General features: G+C 40.6%; 1 protein-coding gene and 1 long non-coding RNA gene across 6 annotated transcripts in view; one reads left to right on the forward strand and one right to left on the reverse strand.

Annotated features, from left to right (window-relative positions):
- Window positions 1-25,590, reverse strand: part of LOC309661903 — a 1,098,809-nt gene that overhangs the window by 610,937 nt on the left and 462,282 nt on the right. The gene's annotated exons all lie outside the window — the stretch shown is intronic.
- The window catches only part of ADAMTS3 (ADAM metallopeptidase with thrombospondin type 1 motif 3), a 283,209-nt gene continuing 263,405 nt past the window's right edge, over window positions 5,787-25,590 (forward strand). For 4 of the 5 annotated variants that reach the window (XM_082463723.1, XM_082463727.1, XM_082463726.1 and 1 more), the window contains exons 1-2: window positions 5,787-6,566; window positions 7,876-7,903. In XM_082463723.1, coding sequence (XP_082319849.1) covers window positions 6,498-6,566; window positions 7,876-7,903 — 97 coding nt within the window. In that variant the 5' untranslated portion in view covers window positions 5,787-6,497. Of the gene's footprint in view, window positions 6,567-6,807; window positions 7,601-7,875; window positions 7,904-25,590 lie in introns of those variants that run through there. The other variant, XM_082463725.1, reaches the window with a different exon arrangement.

A 25,590-nucleotide genomic window follows, 5' to 3' on the forward strand; every position in this document is an offset into this window, starting at 1 on the left:
GGAAGACTCTGATTTTCTATTATCATTCAGAGTTTCCAAGCACAAATATTCCAAAAACTTGAGGAAAAAGAGAGAAATTATAAAAACAATGGAAGGTAGATAATATTATCTGTTAACGTTAGTTGGGTATAAACAGCTAAATATATTAATTGTTAAGCCAAACTTTATCAAGGAAAGAAAGAAGGCTATTTAGAGTGTTAGTCAAAGATTAGGGTGAAATGAACAATCTTAAATCAAGAATAAAAAGGAAAATCAAGGAAAATGAGAAATAATTTTTCTTCAAGTCTTGTCCCATAGTGGAATTATTCTTCTAAAAGCAAATGATTGAATAAAAAATCCTGAAGTTCAACTTTACCCTTGTAAGATATTGGTTTTCCTCTGAAGGAAAAGGCTGTGGGAACAACACTGCCTCAACCACTAGCCAAAGCATGAACTAGATGACCTAGTAAGGCTTTTCCATTTCTAATTTCTTGATCCTTGTATTCATAAATTTTCCTGTTTAATATTTTTTTCTTTCAATGGGACGTCCAAAAACTCTTGTGAAAAAGGTCCAAGATGGAAATTGCTTATTCATTGATAGTAGGGGAAAAAGAAAACCTACTCATTTCACTCTGTTAAGTAGAGACAGTAAATATTCATTCCCTCATTCATTCAACAAATATTCTTTGAGTGCTTGCTATGTGCCAGGCTCTATTCTATGAGTATGAAATGTTAGCATCCTAATTCCTAGTCAACCTAATACCTTGGTTAAAGAAATAATAATATTAAGAGTAATGTATACACAGCATACTTGATTCTGTGATCCACAAATGAAAAATCAGTATTAATTACATAAAACAGGGGAGGGTTCCATGTGAGAGGAAAATTCTTGTCCTCAGTGATCAACAAATTAATTCTATGTGTGCTGTTATCAGCCCCATTTCCTCATTTTGCAAGTCTTGTAGCTGTGTTTTTTGAGGCTATAGGGGGTGAAGAGTTGGAGATGATAGTCGATAGGTCTAGCTTTCATGGTCCTATCATGGTCAGTCCCATGTACCTGCTCTAAAGTTTCCCTGTGTTAGTTCTAGATGTTGAGATCCTTAGGACCTGGAACAAAGCTCAACACCAGGTTGGGAAAAAAGGACGTAATTTTCCCTGGATGTGCTCAGGGTGTAGTATTTAAAGTACTCTGCAACTTCTATGGGATGGAAATTGTGCTAGAAACTTGTAATTGAAAGTGAGTAAAGCAGAGGTCAGTGCCCTCAAGGAAGCTGCAGTTTAGAGAGGGAGGTGGATATAAATCTAGTCAATTATGATGCAATAAAGTTCTGTACTTACACTTGGAACAAAGGTGAGAAATTTTCAGATTTATTTGGCCATAGGGAAAAAATTAAAAATTACAATCTATTTAATCAATATTGTCCAAAGGTCATTAGATATATTAAAAGTGTGGGAAAGTACTTCATTAAAATTAAAAACTTCTGCTCCCTGAAAGTCAAGGTCAAAAGGATGACAAGCCGCAGACTGGGAGGAAATGTTTGAAAAATATTTTTTGCAAAATATAAAGGACTGCTATCTAAAATATACAAAGAACTCTTAAAATGCAATAAGAAAACAAAAAACCCAATTAAAAAATGGGCCAAAAGCTTTTAACAGACACCTGACCAAAGAAGACATACATATGGCAAATAAGCATATGAAAAGATATTCTCCCTCATATGTCATCAGGGAAATGCAAATTAAAACAACAGTGAGATACCACTGCACACCTATTACAATGGCCAAAATCTGGAACACAGATGCACAAATGCTGGCTAAGATGCAGAACAACAAGAACTTTCATTCATTGCTGGTGAGAATGCAAAATGGTACAGCCACTTTGGAAGATAGTTTGGCAGTTTCTTATAAAACTAAAAATACTCTTACCATATGATCCAGCAATCACGCTCCTTGGTATTTACTCAAAGGAGTTGCAAATTTATGTCCACACGAAAACCTGTACAAGGATGTTTCTAGCAGTTTTATTAATAATTGACAAAACTTGGAAGCAGCCAAGATGTCCTTCAGTAGTTGAATACACTATGGTAGTACATTCAGACAATGGAATATTATTCAGTGCTAAAAAGAAATGAGCTATCAAGCCATGAAAAGGTGTGGAGGAAAATTAATATTGCTAAGTGAAAGAAGCCAATCTGAAAAAGCTACACACTGCATGATCTCACCTATATGACATTCTGGAAAAGGCAAACCTAAGGAGACTATAAAAAAGATCAGTGGTTGCCAGGGGTAGGGGAGGGTTAGTAGGTGGAGCATAGAAAATTTTTAGGGCAGTGAAAATTCTCTGTATGATACTATAATGATAGAACATGTCATTATACATTTGTCCAAACCCATACAATGTACAAAAATAAGAGTGAACCGTCATGAAAACTGTGGACTTTGGGTGATGATGATCTGTCAACGTAGGTTCGTCAGTTCTAACAAATGTACTACTCTTCTGTTACATTTTGGGGGATGTTGACAGTAGGGCAGGCTATGCATGTTTGGGGACAGGGAGGATGTGGGAAATCTCTGTATTTTCCCCCCTCGATTCTTCTGCGAACCTCAATTCTGCTCTAAAAAAAAAGTCTCAATAAAAAACAAAGTGTGGGAAAGGTAAACAGCAAAAACAACAACAAACCTATAAATGAATTCTTTGCTGTAAGAAATGACAAGTTTTTTTTTATTTTTATGTTTAGTAGACAATAAACATTAGGTATCAAAATGTCAAGTTATGACAAGATAGACAACATGGACTTGACAGCATCAAACAGAAAATACACACACACACACACACATACCTCTCCGCTTAGTTAATTGCTGCCAACACAAGGATGCACAGGTTAAAATACCCATATATCAATCGACTTCATGAAACTTAAGTCTTAAAGGGGATGATTTCACAATTAGGGAGACTACATACATGTGATTACTTTTGAAATTATTTCTCTACTTAAAACATATTTTGGAAGAAAACATACTCAAAGTATTGCTTTAGTATTTTGTGGAGCACCTATTAGCATCTCCTGGAATTTGCCTTTCTTTGACTTGGGGACAGGAAGAGGAGGGGTCTTATGACTGGAAAGCCAATATGAGCAAGTGTGTGGACGTGGGATGTGGGAACAAACCACTGCTGCTGAAGGCAAAGAAGCCTGCAGGGAAGGGTGGGGATTTGATGCTCCGCAGGCAGGTAGGGGTCAGCTTGTGGAAGGAACTCAGTGACTTCTCTGCCTTTTATTCCTACTGTTATCTCTGGTAAAATGAAAAGTTCATAATGTTTTAGTTGTTTATATTTTCCTACTTTTCTTAGAACTTGCCATATTTCATTATCAGTGGGTTATCTATACATACGCCATACAGATTCATCTAAGAAAATCTTCATTTAAGCCCTTACTATGTTCTAGACAACGTGCTCAACAGGTTACAAGCAAGATTATGTTAATTTTCATGAACATTTTGCAAAAGCATCGTTAGTAAACCGATTTTAGAGTTGAGAAAACTGAGGTGGAATCTGTATGTGAATCCTACCCATCTCAAAGTTCATTTTACTTTAGTAATTGGTCTTCATAATGGCATTTTCCCAGGTGTGTTCCTCAGAGGATAAAGCATGAGAAAAAAGCACTCTGTGGTCACATCTGTAGGAGGACTGGAGTGCACTACATCTCTCTCTTGAACACTCACAATGCACTTAGGATATTAAAGTCCCTGTGAAGTTCTGAAATAAACCCATTTCATTGTGTTCATATGAGCATTTCACAAACTGTCAGAGAATTCTTTTTTTTTTTTGGTGAAACATTTAATTTTCGGGACATACTTTGGGAAACTTTGTATATTGGGAGAGGCTTATTAATAAGAACTCAATTTATTTAGAAACCTTATTATATACTCTCAAATTAATGTTTGTCAGAATGAGGGTCATGAACTCATTGGGTTGTGAAATCAGTGAAGTAGATCCTGAGCAGTATTTGGGAAACAAAACAAAACAAAGCAAAACAAATAAGATAGAAAATATCAGGGTTATTGCATATAATAAGTACTGAATCATGAAAATTTTTCCTGTGTCACAGTGTAAAATACATTTCTTTCCATGGTCATGGCCAAAAACATCTAAAGAGACTGCTTTTATGAAAGTCACATGAATTGCTTGTTATGCAGGAGTTATGATGCTAACAAATGTCTGAATTTTATGAAATTAACACAAAAAGGACCACAGTAATCACATGGCTAAATACAGTACTTGTTATTACTTAAAATCAGATAATTTTAGAGCTGAAATATCTCATAGAGGGAAAACCAAAATAGAGTTTTAGTGATTTGTCAAGGTCAGACAGCTGTTAGCTGGGCCTAGAACGCAGGGTTTCTGATTTGTGCTATATAATTCTTTTACTTGTCAGCATAAATTGACATAATTTTTATTTATAGAACACGAGGATTATTTCTTTTTAATAAATAAGAAAACCAGGCACAAAATTCAGCAAATCACCCCCAGATAGTAAGTCAATGATAGGTTACAAAAATGCTGAAGGCTTTAATTGAAGGGAAAAAGTAATATAGAGATACTTCAGTGCTGAGGTCTAATTATTATTCCAGCTAATAACTAACAATTAACCTAATATCCCATGTTACTAGGTGGGGTCATTCAGTTGTTTGGTTTCTCACTTGAACATGTAAGTGTCCTGTATATATGATTCTGAGAAGACTTAGCAGATAACACATCAGTGAACACAAACCCTGCCACGTGTAAGCTAAAGATGCAGACTTTAAATAATGAACCAAAGTATTCCCTCCAAACGCACACCATTTTTAAAAAAGAAAAGGAGCTATGACATATGGAATCATCCAGAAGCTACAAACAGAAGCTTCTACACATTTTATTTTAGGAAGGCCTCTGAAAGGCGCCTTCCAGTTGAAGTCTTGAAAAATTATACCTAAATTTGTGCCTATTCACTCTTCTCTCATGGTCTGTTCTGGGGCGGGAGTGTCAGAAACTGGTCAGTGGAGGTTGGAAATATTTCCTTTTCCACCCCCTCTGCTCCCTGGAAAGCGCCCACAAGCGTCTACCCCAGGGATGCGGGCCTGCGCTCGGCTTCCAGCAAACCCTTCTCAAGTCTCTGGAGCCCAGGTTGGTGCTATCTCCTCCCAGAAAGCTCTGGGCCACAAAGGGCAGAAATCGTTTGATAACTTAATCTTGGGGAGAGGAAGAGACGCTGAGGCCTGTGTACTCTAGTGATAAACGGAATCATCCGGGTGACTCAAGGAAGAGACATAGCATCGTTTAAAACTAACACAAACTAATAAAGCATAAACAAGAACCGAAAGGGGGTAGGAACCACCCCTACGAAACGTGGTAGGCGGCCGGTGTCCGGAAGGAGGATGACCGCGTCGCTACGACCTGGAGGTTCCAGGGGTTCCCTCCGGGGAGACCCGGCGGGGAGAGCAGGGAAGGTAGAGCAGGAGGTGAACTTCCTAAAACCCAGGACCGACCCTTAGACCCTCCCCCTTCCTATAATTAACTCAAAGCCGGTCCCGCCAGTCGGGGCCGGTGGCTCCCCTGGACCGCCACCTCCCGTCGCCCATGTCGCGGAGAAGGAGAAGATCCCGGGATGGGGGTGTGGAGCCCGGGCCACTCGAGCCCCCTCGCGCGGCTTCAAAGCCTGACCCTGCCTGGGGCCGACCACGGTCGCCGTCCTCCCCACTCCTCCCCGCTCCTCCCGCGCCGGCAGCGCCCGCCCCGGCCGTCCCGGTTGGCGCGGGGGGCGCGGGACCGGGCCCCGCGTGACGTGGGCGCCGCGGCGGGAGGGGCCGGCCGGGGGGCTCCGGCCGCCTTATTAGCGCCCCGCGGGTCGCCGGCAGCGAGCATACGGCCGCTTCGCGAGCAACAGGAGCCGGCGAGCGGCCCACTCCTCCCACCTCCTCCGCCTGCCTCCTCCTCCTCCCCTCCGGCTCCTCCCGCCCCCACCTCTGTGCGAGCGGCGGAATCGCCCTCTCCCTGCCTCTTTCTCCCGCTCCCGCTCGCTCGTCTCTCTCGCTAATACTTCCCCCTGCTGTGCTCCAGGGGACCCAAGCATTCTCAGCGCTAACCTTAGGGACCCATGGTGCTCGAAAAGCCTAGAAAAAGCCGCTTCGGGCAGAGATAGTTGGAAGCCCCTCGTCCCTTCCCCCTCTCCCGGCGCAGCCCATGCCCGGCTCGCGGCACCTTCTCGCTCCTGCACACTCTGTTTGGGAGGACGGGGTGAGAAGGTGAAGTGGAAAGAACTGCAGAGCAGAGGGGGCCAGTCTCAGAGCTCAGATTTCATTTTCATTGAAGCAAAGCACGGAAGATCAGTTTTTTTCTGTTTGTTTGTTTTTGTTTTTGTTTTAATTCTGCATTTTTTTTTTCTTTTTTCTTTTTCTTTTTTCAAGAAACTTATTTTGAGGGGGGGTGGGTTTGCTCTGGGCATTTGCTTTGCCCAGTAGTTGAAAAGTGAACTCGACTCGTGATGGTTCTCCTGTCACTTTGGTTGATAGCAGCCGCTCTGGTAGAGGTTAGGACTTCAGCTGATGGACAAGTAAGTGGAAAATAATAACAATAAAAAACTCAAACCCAACCTTTTCCCGAAAAAGTTCCTCCCCTCTTTCCCCTCCTCTCTCTCCTCCTCCCCCCTCCCACCCTTCCCTGTTATCTGGTGCATTCACAGACGGTGTTTCGAGGGCTGGGCGCAGCGTGCGGGGCTTTCTGGGGTGGGGGGTTGAATGGCACGGGAGGTTAGGACTCCCACTTCGGGAGCCCACGCTTGTCACACCTAGGACTTCACTTTGCGGCATTCGGAACAATTCTTGGTGACAAAGTGCAGCCAATTCGCATCCTCGCCGGGCCATCTGGGTTTCCTCTTTCCGGAGGGCGGTCTGGACGCTTGAATGAAGTTCTGGACGCTGGGTCCGGGATCCCAGTGCTCTGGTTGCAGCAGCCGGAGTCGGGTTCGCGGGACTTTCTCTCCTCCTCACTGACTCACAGCTTTTTCGGGCAGCCGGAGGCGGGGGTTTCAGGAAGTCCTTGGGCCGGACAGGGAGCGATCCAGTAGACACGTGTCCTGGGAGGACCGCGGCAGGGCCGGGGTTTGACAGTTGGGGAGGGGGGTCCGGGGACGTTTCCTGCCCTGCGTTTTCCTGGGCAGAGGCTGGAGGCGCCGGCCGCTTTTCTCCCCTCCCCCTCTGCACAACTCCTCCTCCTTTTAAAGCGAAGTTGAGTGCAGCTCTGTTTCTTTTCGACCCAGCCCCCGCCCTTTGGAGACTCAAGGTGAAGCCCGATGCTCTCGGAAGAGTCCTTGAGAAGGCTCAGCGGGATGAGCCGAGACGTTTGTAGTAAATCACATCAGCACAGGGCCGGTGGGACTTTGGGTACAGAATTTCTCTGTGAGTTTTTGTAGCGTCTCGGGTCTGCCTGGTCTGACCATAGGGTGAAAAGTAGAGAATTGTCTGGTGGATTCCTGACCTCAAATCTGATACATCAGGATTTAGACTTCTTTTTTGCACGTGTAAATTCAGAGACTTTCTTTTCTACTCCTGACCCACTACCCGGAGTTTTCAGAAGAGAATATCGAGTGTCAGTATTTATTTTTTTGCTGGCTTCATAAATGTTAAATTAAAATTAAAACGAGCAAACGACACCCTGTCCCAAATTATTATTGAATTGGCTCATGCTGCTGTCACAGAACCTCCTACAAACTGAGGTGCAGCCTTTAGGCACCAATCCCGGTCTCCAGCATCTCCTGATTAGCCAGCTCCTGAAAAGCATTAATGGTAGAAATAAAACGCATGAGGTGATAAGATGAAACCCAGTAACTGTTTCTTTTTCTTACTTTTCCCCCTCCTTTCCAGGCTGGTAATGAAGAAATGGTGCAAATAGGTAAGCCTTGTTCTCAGATGTCACTCTTATCTTAGTAGAAAGTAGGGAATGAAGTAAGCGAAGCAAAATATTGTTTCTGAAATTTCTCCCATTGATGGTTAAAGAAACAATTGGTAGTCCAGTAACAGTTCTATTCTTCTCTTCCTCTTTCCGGAGGAGGGTGTCACTTTCCTCAGGCTGAGTTGTAGTGATGTAAAAATTCTCCTGCAGTTGGACTTTTCAGGCGTCGATTTATTAACTGTCTTTGGACAAGCCACTGGTAGGTACTGGGAGGGTGATGGAGGGACTGGAAGAAGATATGGAGATAAATTAAATCAACTTTTGTAGCATTAAGAGGAGCAAATCTGATTAGAAGAGAAACAAAGTGTAAGAATGCTACAAAGAAGAGAAAAATGAAGCACAGATGATGGAAAGTTTTCTCTTAAAATTTATCCAGCTTTGAATAATCCCTCTGATGGCTTTTCTTATGCCATCTGCTTTGAAATCGTTATCTACTCATGTGTAAGATACTGTTAGGCCTTTTGCAGATAACATCTAAAACCTCGGTATTGCCTGACGATATGGGAATTATTCCCATTTTATGGGTGAGGACACTGAGGCTCAGGGAGTGTGACTTGTAACATGTCCTCCAAAGTCCATGGTCTTTTTTGAAGCTGTTTATAATAATGTATTTGTTCTGAATGCAGAAACTGAAAGTCGTCTGTCAAGAAGCCAGGCTCCATTCAGTCTTTTCATACACATTTAACTTGGGTTACTTTAAAAGATAATTTTCCTTTTGGCAGAGTGTTAGTCTCTGTAAATTGTGTATTTGTCAGGTGATATGGTAAAGTCATCGTTTAGGTGAAAAGATTTTGTTACTGCAGAAGTAGTTACAAATCGTTGCCCATGTGCTGTGTGCCAGGCACATTGCTAATTGCTTTATGTGCCTTATGTCATCTATTTCTCACAACTGCACTAGGGGGTAGGGACACATTGTGCCTATTTTAGATTTGAAGGAAATGAAGCTTGAGAGGTTATACGGTAACCTGCTGTAGCGCATAGTGGAGAGCTCAGGGAATTCCATACTTGTAAACTAATGGAGGGACCCCAAGATCCAGGCCCAGAGTATCTGTTTGTAGCCATATGACATCGTGTGTCAGAATGCTCCCTTCTTACTCAGTGCTTAGCATTGTTGGAACTCCTCCACAAGCTTAGACCTCCACAGGAAGAGCAAGACAGACAGGAGGAAAGTGACTGAGAACTGCATTGAAAATACAATGTCTATGAAGAGACATTTGTCATTTGTAGTTGATAGCATTCAGCCATCAACATCTATCTTTTTAAAGAAGGATTTTTCTTTTTCACCAGTCTTCAAACAAGTAGGAAAAGAAAGCTGTCTTACTTTTTATTTCTTAAACATTTGATTACTTAAACATCCCAACATTTCAATATGTAAATTAAAAAACTATTTTAAGATTACTCATTCTACAAGGAATAAAATACATTGCTTTGATTAAATTTTCAGATAGACTCAGCATGCTCATATGTAAGAGGCCCTGGGTTAGACTTTGGTCCAGTCCTTTTGCTAATATAAACTACTTTGGTAGTTCTCGTCCTCAGGGAAGAAAGTAGTACAGGTCTGCTTTAATTTGTTAAGAGGGAGATGAGTAACAGCACAGAAGAGAAGAGGGCAGGGCACTCTTAGGTTGTGTTGCTGAAGATTTATTTGCTCCCAAGTTCCTCTGCTTTATGAGATTTCTTTATTTTATTATTATCATTTTCATTTACCATTTCCGAATTGAGTTAAGGGAAGAAATAAAGATGAAAATAGATTTGACTCATGAGTCTTGTGATAGCAGAAGTGTACCATTTGGCTTTGGGTTATAACCATTTATGTTGTTCTTAAGAGGGATTTAAAAATATATTTTAAAAATTTGATGTGCAATAATGAGATTCCTTTCCCCTGTCCCCATGCATCAAGGGATTGCTAACCTGGAGTTTTGGTAAATGTACTTTTCTACATATAGTTAAGTAATTTTTTTCCAATAATTGATTCAAAAGTAGTTTTATATAACTGCCTGGAGGTGCTATTTGATCAATGACACAATTAAGAAAAAGTAATAAGGTTTGTAGAATTAATGAATTTATATTTATTGATCTACAAATTGGCTAGAGAAGATTCCATGTTTCTGAATAATTTGTGAATAATTTAATGTCTCAAGAAGAGGTAAATATAATTTAGTAACAAAACACAAATTGTTAGGAAGCTAAATTTAAAAACTCCTTTCTATTGAGATATAATATACATGCAGGGTGGTGCATATAAGTGTACACCTTGCTGATTCTTCACGAAGCGAACACTTCTGGGTATCCAGCACCCGGATCGATAAGAACATTACTAGTGCTTGTGCCAATTTCCTAGCAGGATTCCCACACAAAAGGTGACTTGTAACAGGATCAATTAATTTTGCCAGTTTTTAATTCTTTTTATAAATAGAAATACAATACATACTTTTTTAGTATTTGGCTTAGGAAACCAGTAAAAAATATATATCTGATATGCTCCAACCCCCTAGAGTAGAGGGCAGTCTGTGATGGGGGCAGGTTAGAACATATATATATATATGTCACCCATGAAGTGTGTAGTACGGGATGTGACTTCTTTGCTTTTTTCTCCACCCAGTGGAAAAATGCCCTCTTGGTGTGTGACTCTTGGGAAAACGGGCAAATAGGTTTTGAACTGTCACCTAGTTCTCTGCTCCCTTGTCAATCAGAGAGGAGCTATCTACCTATCTACACCCATATATACATACATACACCCATGCATACATGCATACACAGTATATACATACACCCATACATACATATACCCACACATACATACATATACCTACACATATGCACACGTATACATGCACGCATACATACATATAGGTGCATATGTGAATGTGTATGTAATGTGTATATATTTGTAAATGTGTTTCATGAGATTGGTAGAATACTTCTGTGACATATCAGGGAGCTCTTTCATTTCTGACTCAGAATATGGCCTTGGTAGGATGCCTAGGGTAATTGCGGGTAGCTGGCTGGCCGGCCTGAGTGGGTAAGGAGGTTTGCTCTGTGACACATGTGGCTTAGGAAATAATCATAGTTCTGTAGAAATTGGAGAATCCGAAAAAGAATCCTCTGAGTCCTTTTGTTTCATAAGCCACGCCTTCGAGATTGCTTGAGTGTTATCAGAGGAAAAACCATTGTGAGGCTTTGGTGTTCAGCTGTCTCCCCTCTCCCACCCCCGCTCTTAGAATTGGGGCATATCCATCTTTCTCTGTCCTATTTCTGTTTCCCAGTTTCAAATTCCATTGCATTTTATTCTTAACCACATAAAGTTGCTAATTTGTCCTCTCAAATATCTGGTTTCCTGAGAAATAATTTTTCACCATTTTCAGGTACTCGTTTGGTTTTCAAGGTGTAGTGTGTCACTGTACCTTCTCCTTGGTATACAGTAAGTGTTTCCACTAGCATAGCCCTTGAGAGAGCAAAGACTTTGTCTTGATGACTGCTGTATCCCCTGTACATAAAACAGAGCTTGGTACCTTGTGGGCTCTCAAATATTTGTTATTCAGTGCGTAGATCTAGTAAGCAGGTTATTACCATACTGGGATTTGCCTGTGTTCTGATGTTCCTAGAATGCTCTTGTTCTGTGCCCCTGTCCAGGTTTAATTGGTCCCCAGGAAAATGAAGATGGTGACAATGGCTATACAATTAATTATTCAATGTTATCAAGGCTCCTTGTGACTTCCTGTTTCACTCCACAAAGCCAGGGACTTAGGCTTATCAGTTTTTTATGCTTTTGTGTTTGTGCTCAATAAGTATTTGTCAAATTGAATAGAATTATGTGCAGGTTTGGAGTGTTCACTAATTTTGCTCTAAAGTCTATTTGGGATAAGTTGCCATGTTGCTGGCATCAGTGGGAATAAGATAAGCTGAGACTGAAATCTGTCAATCCAGTTTGCCAACAGCAATACTAAAAGATGTGGTCTAAAGCAAGTTTAAAGGGATCCCTTGTAAAATTTAGAATTTCAGCCACCTAAGCCATTGTTCTTCCCTGGCACTAAAGATCATACACTTGACTTTACTGATTTAGCTCCCACCTCTCCATAGAACATCATAATGATTAAAGTTAAATGCTTTAAGCTTCTTAGATGAAGATGTTATTAAATGCAGCATGTTACCTATCACCAGCAACTTACCGCTGTTTAGCTGAACTATTCCTTCCCCATACTTTCACTGTTTTCTTTTTTCATTGTACCAAATAATCATAATATTGCTCAGAAATGTTAAGAAATCTCCAAGGTCATCTCTGTTTCCAGGACGATTATCTTTAAGCATTCTTTGCTTATGGGTAGCCAACTGAGATTACCCTGGAAATCCATTAGGGACAATTCCAAATTGCCTGCTAAAATCATGAGTGGTTTCAATATGAAGAGTTTGGTTATACTGCTTGGACTGGATCTATTGACAGTGAAGACTTAAATGGAACCCTACTGCTTCCTCAAAGAGGATTGTTATTACCAGAATTTTGGGAATGCTTTCCTCAGAGTTCCTCTAATAGAGATCAGCTTTTACTTCTAAGCTGTGCTACTTCTATTATAAATTGTTGAGTTAGTCTTTTTTAATTAGTCAGTTTTTGTTCTGATTATAGATGCTTTACATGTGCCCTTTGTAGTTATCTTCTATTTCTGTATCCCCCAGATTTTTGACAATCATCCCAAATATCAAACTTTTGTTATAATTTAGCATATTCTTATTCAGTCTTCTTTTAATACACAGATTATGGGGTTTTTATTGGATACCTGATTCTGTTTGGTTTAATATTTTAGTGTAATTTTCCATATCATTACAAACTCCTCATAAACATCATTTTCATCCCATCATACTAATAAACCTTATTTTATGTAATCATTTCTCTAATGGTATCCATTTTCTCATGATGGTGAACATTGCCACACAGTGTTGTATATAGATTATTGCCCACTTTTCCAATGACTCCTTTAGGAGAGCGCCCTAGAAGTTGATTACTGTGTAAAACCAAATTAACATGATACATTTTGACAAATGCATGACTTTTGAAGACGTTTGTAGGACCTGAATTCCTAGTAGCAATATATAGGAAAGTGTTGATTTAAAATATTTTAATTTTAAATTAGGTTTGGTTCTGCTCTTCTTGACATTTGAACATAATTTTTAAATATTTGGTTATGCAGTCTCTGAAAGATGCATTGAATTAATCATTTTTCTAGTTACCACGTACCTCAAAGTATGAACCATTGTATTATAAAAATGTTTTGTAATTTTATCAGTACTCTAAGAATATTTGTCCACCTCATAGAACAGAATTTGAGAGTTGTGTATTCTTTAGAATGGATAGTAAAGCGTGGGAAAAGTTTCCTAGCTTAGGAATCTCTGTTCCCACATGTAATTCATCCATCCTAATTTTCCGAATGCATTTACATGACTTTGCTGACTAACTATGAATCCCTAGAAGAGATTTTGTGGTAAAATGTCAGTCTCTTGTTTATAAAAACGAGTGCCACAAATTCAGCATGATGAATCTTTATGGAATTTAGAACAAGTTGTGAGCAGCGTGAAACAGTCTGTCTTGTTCTTGAAGTGACTGATAAAACAAAAATAGTATTTAGGAAACTTGTAGAAAGTAAAATAGGATTAAACTATGAATCTTCAAATACTTAGATAATAAATCACATTTCCTACAATTTTTCTTCATATTTAGTACATATATTTTTATATGTACTAATGCACACAAATAAAAAGAATCATTGAAATAATTATTCATATGAATTTGTGATCTCTTTCTTTTATATGTAAAAACCTCTCTTTTTTACATGTAGAGTCCATTCCTTAATCTAAAAGCTAACCAGTGTATGCATTAGAGGAACTATTAATATTCATTGCCTCTCCTCCATCAAATGGTCAGGGGCACAGGCTCTGTTTACTGTGTGGTTTAAAATCCTGACTGCAACACTTTCTAGTCGATGACCTTAACCCCTCAAAGCTTCATTGTCTTGTGTATGACATAGACATACTACTCTTACTTACTTCACAGAGTTTTAAAGCATTCATAAAATGCTGGCACATGGTAAGCAAGCTAGAATAATAGGTATTATTAGTAGTATGTCTTAGTCTTGTGCTTTTAAAATTTATTTATTTTATTATTTTATTTAATTTATTTATTGTTTCTGGCTGCATTGGGTCTTCGTTGCTGCGCACAGGCTTTTCTCTGGTTGCGGCGAGTGGAGGCTACTCTTCATTGCGGTGCGTGGGCTTCTCATTGTGGTGGCTTCTCTTGTTGTGGACTATGGGCTCTAGGCGCGCGGGCTTCAGTAGTTGTGGCTCGCGGGCTCTAGAGTGCAGGCTCAGTAGTTGTAGCGCATGGGCTTAGTTGGTCCACGGCATGTGGGATCTTCCCGGACCAGGGCTTGAACCCGTGTCCCCTGCATTGGCAGGGAGATTCTTAACCACTGCGCCACCAGGGAAGCCCAGTCTTGTGCTTTTAAAAAACACTTTTACTGAAGGAGAGCAGCCTCATTCTAGTCCATACATTTCTGATAGGTCTGCCTGCCACTGTGGCTTTCCAGGCACCTTAATTTAGTGTGTCATGGACTTGTACACTATCCAGCCACTCAGCTCACCATGTGACAGCTCTTTAAGAGTTCTATTTTCATGTATTATCTTCATGTTGGTATCTCAATGTAGTGCTGCTTAATTCATTGGAATATAGCAGTAGAGGAAGGAGTCGAGTAAGGAATAGTGCAGAAAGTTATTCCACACCAACTATATTTTGTGTATACTGGACATAATTCTTTCTTTTCTTTTCACCTTATTTATTGAAATTCCTTCTTTCCATTTCATTGAGAGAATGTTCCTGTATTAATCATGACTCCTTTGGATGCAAATAACAGGAACCCAGTTGACAGTGGTTAAGGAAGACAAAATTGATCAGGTAATCAAAGTCAGGTATAGCTGGATCTAGGGCTCAAATAATGTCAGGAATCAGTCTCTCTCTCCCCCCTTCCTCCTTCCCCTCTCTCTCCCTCCTTCCTTACGCTCTCTGTCCCTCCCTCCTCTTTTCCCTCCCACCTTTCTTTCCACCTTCCCTCCCTTTCTCCCTTCCCTCTTTGTTTCTCTCTTATTTTTCCTCTGGGTTGGCTCTATTTCTCCAGTAGCATAAGATCGTGACTATCCAAGTTGTGGCAAAGCCTGTCACCAGCAACTCTAGGCTCTCATTACCCCACTAGACAGAACACTTCTGTTCTGGCTGCTCCAGTTAATAGCTCCTGGTAGGGCTTTCACTGGCTACCTGGCTCGAGTCATAAGCTTATTCTCAAACCACGAACTGTGCTCAGTGATGCAGTGCTCTGAATAGCCTGGATTGAGATGTTTCACTCTTGACTGACAGGGACTGAGAGTGGAGTGTGAGGTGGTTAACCTGAGGGAAAACGGAGGTTCAGTTAAAGAACAAGGAGGGATCATGCCGGGCGGCACACACGCGCAGTAACGTCACGGCTGTCAGGACTCCTGGCGCATCGATGGGAACTGTTGGCTGCGGCAGGCAGAGGAATGGATCCCCAAGATGTCTGTGTTTGAATCCCTGGAACCTGTAAATACGTTACATGGCAAAGCGGAATTAAGTCTTCAGATGGAATTAAGGTTGCTAATCAGTTGACCTTAAAATAGGGAGATTATCCTGGATTACCTGTTGGAAAGTCCTTATAGATGGAAGGGGGAGGTGAAAGGGACTTGGTTTGATGTTGCTGGCTTTGAAGATGGAAGGAGGGAACCTTGAGCCAGCGAACGCAGGTAGCCTCTGGAAATTGAAAAAGGCAAGGAAACAGATCATTTCTAGTGCTTCCAGAAGAAATGCAGCCTGCTGACACCTTGCTTTTAGCCCTATGCAACCTATTTCAGACTTTTGACCTCCAGAACTGTAGGATAACGTATTCATGTTGTTTTAGGTCGCCAAGTTTGTGGCAATTTGTTACAGCAGCAATAGGAGACTAAAACAGCAGCCTAGTGGACTGTCCTAGTTTCTCATACTTTTTGTCAAACCATAAGCCAGACTATTTTAGATTTGGAAAATATAATTACCACAAGTAAAGTTTCAGTGAAAACCTTTAAAGCTACTATCCGCATTTCTTATCTGTCATATTTTCCCCAGCCTTTGGCCCTAGGGACAAATGCTAATTTTCCTGGCTTTAAATTCTAGACTCAATATTAGTCTTCAAAAGTATTATCCATCAAAAAATTGTGAGACATATGAGAAATATTAATTTTTAGAATGTCTAATATTGCTCTTGAGTCTGTAAAATTTCCAGTGATGATAAATATAACCAGTAGAAGTCTTCTTTAAAAACTAAGATTGGAATGTTAAGTGTTTGGCATTTGGGCCTCACTTAAAAAAAATAAATCTCTACTTGTTATCCTGTTATTGATTATTTGATCATTTTAAGATGTAGCAAACAAAGAAAATACTTGGATATTTTTCTTGAAAACAGTTTTCTTAAAAGATCTCCTCTTACCTGATTTCATGTTCTGGAATGCTGAAGAATGTGCTGTTCTTTCCTAAATGACTCTCTTGAACATAAACATTGTGCAATTGCAACAAATATTTATGAAAAAGCCAGATTAAAAAAATGAGAAGAATTTTAAAGTTCACAACTATTTGTTCTTTCTTAATAGTGAGTAAAAGCAAAGCACCTCCCCCCTCCTCCCCCCAAATAGCTATGAAAATAGGTTTGCAACTAAAATAAAAGACATCAAAGTGTTTCTCTGCCTTGTGGTGATAGGAGCCTAGAGGAGATGAAGTGAGGAAAAAGGAATTTGGCTGCGTTCAGAATTTCAGCATGTGTCACAATTAATTTTTAATTGCCTTTGAGAGAAGATGTGTCCCCTTCCCCGTCAGCGTTTACGGCTTTGGTGAGCCCTTTGGCATGCGATGTCCTCTTTAACGTCCACTCTTCACCCCACTCACATCTTTCCTGAAGCAGCTGGCTCCTGTCATTTCTGATGAAAGTCATTCTCTTACCCTTGGCTCAGGATTTGGAAATGTTGTTGTTGGAGCTGCTTCTTTAGCAGATCTTGAAAATGCTTATTTGATTTCATTCTTGTGGCCAGCTTGTTGCATACTGAGAATTTATACCTGATAAAGGAAATTGCCTGTGTGACTGCCTCTAGTGTAGAGCAATCAGCCAGTTCTCGGGAGAGATCCCCAGTCCCTGGGTTGGGTAATGGAGCGTGGGTTGTTACAGCCAGGCTAGACTTCAGGCCGTTTGTTGACATGGAGCTTAAGATCCCTTCTAACCACCAGAAACACTAGATTTGTGTGGGACTGGAATGGGGAGAGGCTTGAGGGGTGCTGGGACACGGAAGGAATCTGATATTGACTTCCTTCTTGTACAGCTCTAGCTAGATGATGATGGTGATGGTGATAATAACACCAACTAATTTTTCATTTATTGAAATGTTATTAGATGGACTAAGCCCTTTATGTGCCTTATCTCTTCTTCCTATTTTACAGGTAACCTGCCTGAGCCTTAATTTTCATAATTTCAAGCTCATGTGCCAAAGAGCACATGAGATTGAAACCGGCATTCAAATGCAGTGCGTTTTGACTCCAGACCTTTAGTATTCAGCCATCATACCCCGCCCCCTTCTTTGCTTGGAAATTAGAGCCACATTGCATCAATCACAAGTATTCCAATATTCTGTGTGCCTGGGGTAGGTTTGGTCTTAATTAGATCAGCTAAAAATTGCCGTGATACATGAGACTTTGTGCTGCAGCCATCTTAGGTCCTAGCAATGTTGATTGTACTACTGAAGACTTGTCTTCTCTTGCCGTTCTAGAGTGTGGTCTTCGTAATGTGCTGGGGACATCTAGTCTCTGCTAGGAAACATTTGTGTAGTGTTCTACAACATACTTAGAAGGATACCAGCCTGCCTGTCCTCAGGTGTGAGCATATGTGGCTGAATGCGTGAAGGAGTATAGATGATCCCAAAGCCTGGGCTACAGGGTGATGCTGTGAGAGCACTCCTTCCCAAGAGTCCCCGCTTCCAAAAATAGCCATTAATTTCTCTTTTCCCCAAAGACTGATGTACACTGGGGACACTTAAACACATGTAAGATCACACCTCTGCCCCAAAGAGCTTAAAATCTCTGAAAGGACAAGACATAAACATATGATTTTTCACCCATAGGGATTTTTGTAACTGTTATGAAGACAGTGCACGACAGTCAGAGCTAGGAAGTTTAGACCCTGAGCTCTGTACTTTAGGCAGTTTAACAGGGCAGGTTTCATGGAAAAGAAAAGGCCGTGAGGGCCGGGTTAGATTTGCATACATGGAGAGAAAGCAACAGACCTTTCCCCCGGTTGATGCAATACAGTAGGGCTCTAAAGGCAGGAGTGATTAAGCTAGTGAGCCCATTAGAATGTTTCTTTAGGTTATATGGGAGATGATGTTGAAAAGAAATTAGGGACAGAATGCAGAGGGCCTTAACTGATAAAGTTAAGTTTTGATTTGGGTTAAATTACCTAACTTTGAGTTTAGTTTCTTATGTGTGAAGTGAGGGGATTTGATTAGTAGATGGTCTTTCAAGCAATTTTCAGGTCTGACATGGAAATACAGATATCAATTTTCTGAATTTATTTTATCCTGAAGTAATGATGAGCCAGTTGAAACTCTTCATAAAGAATAACAGGGTAATATTAATACCTAACATTTATTGAGCACTTACTATATGCTGGATACTGTGTTAAGCACTTTGGATTAAGCCATTTAATTTTTACAACAATCCTATGAACTAAATACTGTTGCCCTAATTTTTTCAGGTGAGTACTGACATAAAAAGTCTTAAGTGACCAGAATCACAAAGGTAGTGAGTGGTAGAACCTAGGCATATTAGACGTAAGACTTCAAAACAATTTTTCTGGCAGTAATTTAGAAAATATTCTGATACAATGTATACGGCATTTGGTAGTGAGAAAATATATGTGGGGCATTTGGACTTGGTACTTGCAGCTTTTCAGTGCGGGGTGATGAGAACTTGAAGGTGATTGGAAGAAAGGGGATTAATTTGAGAGAAATTTTAAGGTGAGATCAGTAGGACTTGAATGATATAAAGTGGGGAAAAAGTTGAAATGAAGTCAGTTTTTTTAGCGTGGGAGTTTGGGAGAATCAGCACATCATGAACAGAGATAGTGAAGTCAGGAAGACAAGATGAATACTCAGGTGAAAATGAGAAGTTTGGTGTAGATATTTTAAGGGTGAAGAGAGGCTATGACACCTTCTTCTCAGCACAGTGAAACTGACCCACTCAGGTTTCAGTTTGAGGCAACTTTTCTTTTCTTTAACCTGTATTTACTGAGGATCTGTGTAAGTATCATGCTAAAACACAGACACGTGTAAATGGTCCAGAGCCTCAGGAATGAGTAAAATTTGGAAACTATTAGAAAAGTCTAACATGGCTGACATTAAAACAGAAAGTCTGACTAGCTCAAAGGTCTTTTAAGTATATGGAAGCGCAGAACATCGGGTCCTTACATCCTTTGATGTCAGTTGTGTGCAATATTTGTGTGTGTGTGTGTGTGAAAAGAAGTACATACATATCACATATACACACATGCACAGATACACAAGAAGGTGGTTTTTTTTCATGCAGTGCAAGAAGGGAGAAGTCATTATGTTAAACTCTAGAATGAGGAATTTAGATATGAAAGAATTCCCTGACCGGGAGAATTGTTAATGTTATCATTAGACTGACAGCGAAGATGTGACAGTACTTTTTCTTGTAGGTAGTTCAAGCTTTTGAGGAGGTCCTCAATTAAACATACCCCTCTGACCTGCCTGGGTTCTGAACATGTTGAGAAATAGCAAATCTAAAGACACAGTGAAAATATCTCTTACGAAAGAGGCTGCGGAGGAGCACGAGGCTGTCACGTGGGCAGGCAGTGGGCTGGCGGGCAGGGCACCCCACCCAGTGTGTGTCAGGCCCACTGGGCTGAGACAGAGCCTGCTGCTGGGGAGGAGGTGGAAGAGACCAGGGTCCTTATCAGCATCGTTCCCAGGCCAGGAATGATGATGAGGGAGTGCTGAGCTTCGCAAACTGCTTATTTTTCCCAGACTTGCTAATCACATCCGTCATGCTTCTTCACGGGGGAAGGGTGAGTTAAGGGGGACGGAGAGGCCTAAATACTCAGAGAAAAATCTCTCCTCCCAGAAGGCGGGAGTAGGTGAAAGGTACTGCACCTCTAACTTAAGAAAACATGACGTCTTCTACTTGAGATGCCTTAATTTTAAGAAAGAGGCAAGGAAGAGATGATCTTTCAAGGTCTTGTTCATCTTTGACCTGTAGAGTTATAGTTCTGTGACTATCCAGAGGGATGCAGAGTGGGGACTAATCTCCTGCCTCTGGTTCCTAAGCACGAGGGGCCCTGTGTCTGCATTCCAGGAGGTCTGTTTTAATGGTTAGATCCATTTTTGTCATTGTTCTTAGTAGCTTAAAATGTAAGTTTTGGATACTATGAAATGTTTGATTTATAGGCCAGCAGGAACGGTGAGAAATATACCCAACGTTTGCAAGCAAATTCGGGCAATAGAGGTGTATGACAACTTGTGTGGTTTGCTGTCATCGATCGCTTGATGGTAAATTACTATTTGGGGAGAAGAAGATGCATTCTAATTTTAGATACTCCCTCAGGCTAAACTGCTCTCATTCATTCATTCACATATATTTACTGAGTGACTTCAGAGTCAGTTTCTGGCACTGGAGAACTATAGTGAAGAGAAAAGATAAAAATCCCTGCCCTCGTGAAGCTTATACGCTAGCAGGTATAAAGAAACAATGAACAAATAAACATATAAATAAGATTTAGAGTATGTGAGATGGTGACAAGTTTTGTGGAAGTAAAATGCAGAAGGGAGATAGTAATGAGACAGTTACTGGGGGCAGGAAAGACCTTAATGGGAGGGTCAAGTTTAAGCAAAGACCTGAAGGAATGGAGGGGTGAGCCATGCGGCTGTCGGGGGGAAGACACTTGGGCAGAGGAAATAGTGAGCACAATGACCTTGAGATGTGAGAATTCCCAGTGCTGGCCCTTGTGAGGCATTTTTCTCTGAGTGGGATGGGTTTTGAGGAGAAGACATGATCTGTCATTGGCTCTGTTTTGAGGATAACCTGTGAAGGGGAAGATGGTGGTTTGGACTAGGGTAGCAGCAGGGGAGGTGGTGAGCAGTGGTCAGAGTCTGGAGATATTTTGAAGATAGGGTCAGTAGAATTCGTTAAAAGATTTGGTGTGTGGTGTGAGAAGAATTAAGGATGGTTTAGTCAAGTTTTTGGTCTGAGTAACTGGGAGGATAGCGTTGCCATTTGCTGACATGGGCAAGGAGGTGCAGGTTTGGGAGCAGGAAGGTAGGAAGTTTACTTTTGGAAGTGTTGAGGTACCTAGTGAATATCCACAGGGAGAGGATCCAGCGGCAATTGAACTGACGAGAGAAGATCTTATAGAGGAAGCCTGGGCTGGAGATATATGATGGTGAAGGTATTCAAAGTCAGGAGACAGGATGAGTTCACCAGGCTAGGGAGGGTAGATGCAGAAGAGGAGAGTCTGGGACCAGGTCCTGCAGCACTGCAGTGTGTTCAGGTCGTGAGAATAAAGGAACATGAGGAGGGAGAATGGGAAGGGGAGACCACTGAGGAGAAGAGGAGAACCAGAAGAGAATGGTGTCTGGAAGCTAAAGAAAGGAAGTGTTTTAAGAAGGAAAGAGAAATAGAGTCAGATGCTGCTAATAGGGCAAGTAAGAAGATGGAGTCTTGACCATTGGTGTCAGCAACGTGGGGTTACTAGTGACCTTGACAAGAGCGTGATTGGAGTGGGTTCAAGAAAGAACAAGCGTGGGAAGAGAGGAATTGGAGATATCTAATATACTCAATTTTTTAAAAGTGTTTTGCTATAAAGGGCAGTGAAATAATGGGGACTTAGCTAGAGGCAGATGTGGCATCAAGAAAGTTTTTTGTCAAAGATGGAAAATATGGCAGCTTATTTATTTACTGGTGGGAATGATCTAGTGATGGGAAAATTGATGAGGAAAGAAACTGAGGACAATTGCTGAAGCCGTCTTGCAAAGGCCAGAGGGGCTAGGATGTGTACACGAACGGAGGCTTTGCTCTTAGGTAAGACCGCAGACAGTTCATCCATACTACCGGGGTTGGTGGGGGGAGATGGGAATGGACCAGGCAGGCACAGATGCCACTGGGTTGTGCAAAATTCACTGCTTCTGAGTTATGCTTGGGTAATTAGTGACCACAATGTGGCTTTACAGTGGCCCCAGCTTTCTGTGCTTGTGGAACCTACGGCTCACACAAACCTTTACATGCCTATTGCTGTGGCCCTTCAGCCACCCCAGCTGACAATTGTATAGTTTCATATTTTAAAATTGCGCCTGGGCACTATTTTAAAAAGTGACTAATTTACATTTAAGTTAAAATAGTTAAAATTTACTGAATCCTCTGGATAATCTCATTTAAACCTCTCATCAAACTTATGAAGTTGGAACTATTACTAACCTCTAGTTAACAATTGAGGACACTAGGCCTAAAGAAAAAATAAAGAACTTGCTCAAGTTCAGGTGTTGACTTTTCTGCTTTCTGGCACTGTAGTCTCTTCCTTGACCATAGGCTGTATTGCTTGGTGGAAGTATTTGGGCCTGTGAAATGTGTCATTTCTGAAAGCAGTAAATTAATGTTGGTTTGCATATGTGATTGTAACCTGAGATTAAATACTTTTGATAGCTTTGAGCTTTATCCACCACCCCTTTATTTTTCTCCCCAAGACCAAGAATTTAAGAGCCTTTTACAATAATTTTTGAAGCTACAATAGAGGAAAAATTGGTTGGCTGGCTGCGGGTAGGCAGGACGTCATCATTCTTGTGGTAGTTTTCCTTAAAATCAGATCTTAAATTAGAAATTGACAGCAAGATGTTCCATCTATTCTGCAGTGAGTGAGAGCGTGATCTTCAGCATCGAGATGATCAGAATTGAAAATTTCCTTTGGCTCCTTGTTCGCTATGTGTCAGGCCTTCTAGTTCTGCTTTCTCATTTATAAACGAAGGGTAGTAATACCTACCAACTGTGATTGTTGTAAGAATTAGAGAAGGTATATTCTCAAGAACAAAGCAGAGTGCCTGATATTTATTCTGCAATAAATGACAGGTGACTGGGTAGCTCCTTTGTCCACTCCATTAACTACCGTCCAGTGGGGCTACATGCATCTTTTCCATTAATTCCCAACTGGAAAATGACTCATTCAGAGTTTAATTTCAAAAATGTTTCTTATGTGTACATTTTAGGAATGGCTTATTATTTAACATTGGAGAAGACAAAGCTCTATAGAAATGCACCATCTTTATTTTGAATAAAAGTTCAGAACACATTGTCTGACAGTGGAAAAACGGACTCATCCCAGAGAATCTAGGGTGTATGGTTTACTGTAAGCATGAAACTCTGGGTGTCCTCTTGGGTGTGGAGGAGGCTCCCTGCATTCTTCCTACATTTTCTAGTTCTCCAGTCACTTAATCCAGGCATCGGTATATTGTTTATAGACTTCAGTTGTGTGAATTCCCTTCATCGGAGATGAGAAATCCATACATTAAATGAAGCGTCGCTTTTCCTTCCCTTGACACAGTAAACCGATGGTTAAAGAAGAAGTTACAGCTGGAATTACTGGTGCAGCCGGATGCTCACGGGCCTTGGGTAGTAAGTCAGCGCATGGAGCACCATAGGCAAAGCAAATGTTCTCCAGTTGCCTGCATTACTAACTTATACATGTAAACAAATCCTACTGATGAGGGACCCTGGCAGGTACAAAATCTTATATTAGATGATACTGGAAATACCGAGTTGAATGGGGAGTTCCTTATCCTTAAGGAATTATTTGGGGGTTGGCTTTGTCTGTCCACCTCCAAGAGCCCAATTCATCCGTCCCTGTGGAAACTTTCCCCTCCATCTGTCTGTTTCTGTGACTCTTGAGTTCATTCCCTAAAATTTCAAGTTCTTTCTCTAAACCAGAATTTACAAAAGTATTCACCAAGGATTTGGTTGTAAGGGAGACCGAATCTGTGCGCCTGTGCTTACCCCAATGCCTGGTGTAAGTCTTTGACTGTGATATAGAGAGTCAATTCCTGTGAAGCAGGAATTGTGTTGCGGCTGCTCCCAGTGTGGAAGCCAGGCTTCACTCTACTCTGTGGTATGACCACCCTCACTCCTTCTCTGCCAAGTAAATCTGTACAACCAGTTTACTTACTCTGTGCATTTAATAAAGGGGGATATTTTGTTTAAATACATCGGTCATTATAAGTGGCATAATGGTAACAAACATGCACTCAAGGAATTTCCAAGTTGCAAAATACCTTCATTTGTCTTCTGGTACTTTACACATTTTTTTTTTTTGAGTTATTTAAAAAGCAGGAAAATAACAAAAACATAGTGATTCTATAAGGATACTTTAAGACCATAGGTTGTAGGTTCATTTATGGGCCTCATATGCTAATGTGTTAGATAACATGCATGAAGTTTCCATAGGTGAGCAGTATTTGTGAATCATATAATTTTTTCAGGGTACTTTATTATACTACAGGACTAGTCTTAGGCTAGAATCATGAAGGTGGGGAACTTTTAACTTCATGTTCTCAGATTTTCCTTTCCATGCATTCTTTCTTCATCCTTGTTGCCCTCCTCATTTACTTCTGTCTTCAAAATCATTTCTATTAAGGGAGAAATGGTTGATTTAATGTGTTATCTTTCCCCAGGATGTTTGCATTTCAGCAGACACAGTACTCTCATGTGGCTAAACTTGGGGAATTAAGTTCTAATTGTGAAATTCAGTTTAACATGTAAGTGGCCACGCGTGTTGTAAAGTGAACCCCAAATATTGAATTCATATTCAAATGAGTGTCTTTCCCATGTAAGGAATATGGTGCAAAATGACAATGCCATTTGCTCTTGACTAACCAGTACTAGTGTATTCAGTTTATAGATGATTATTTCTTCTTTTTTACTCCATTCTCCTCATTTGCTGAAAATGTTCTGTGATTTATGGGATACAACATGATGTAGCAGAGTGAGTGTATGGGCTTTGGAGTATGACTTGGAGACATATCTGAGCTTCACAGTTATTTGACCTTGGACACACACCTCCTGAATCTCAGTTTCCTCACCTGTGAAGTATGATTGTTAGGGTTGGTATGATGGAAAAGATATGTATAAACTACCACACCATAAACTACAGTGTATAAATTACAAGCCAATGGTAGATGTAATACAAAGTAGCTATGGTGATTAGTATAAATTCTAGGATTCTTACAAGGAAAAAATTAAAACAATCAGAAAAAGTTTTTTCTACGTAATAGCAACTTTGTTAAAAGTTTGTAGCAGTTATCAGTTATGCCAGTGATAAATTAACTGGGAGTATGTGTTGATTATAAGCACACCAGATACAGTTTATGGAAAGTTATTCTGTTCATATTCTCAAACATATAAATGAGATGAATGTTCACATTGCAGTAAACTTTTTTTAAAAATTAAAAAAATGATTCATTGAACACAGAGTTACCTAAATGCGTTTGAGAAATGATTTGAA

The sequence above is a fragment of the Balaenoptera physalus genome (genome assembly GCF_965194825.1).
Source record: "Balaenoptera physalus genome assembly, chromosome: 5".
Classification (NCBI taxonomy): Eukaryota; Metazoa; Chordata; class Mammalia; order Artiodactyla; family Balaenopteridae; genus Balaenoptera; species Balaenoptera physalus.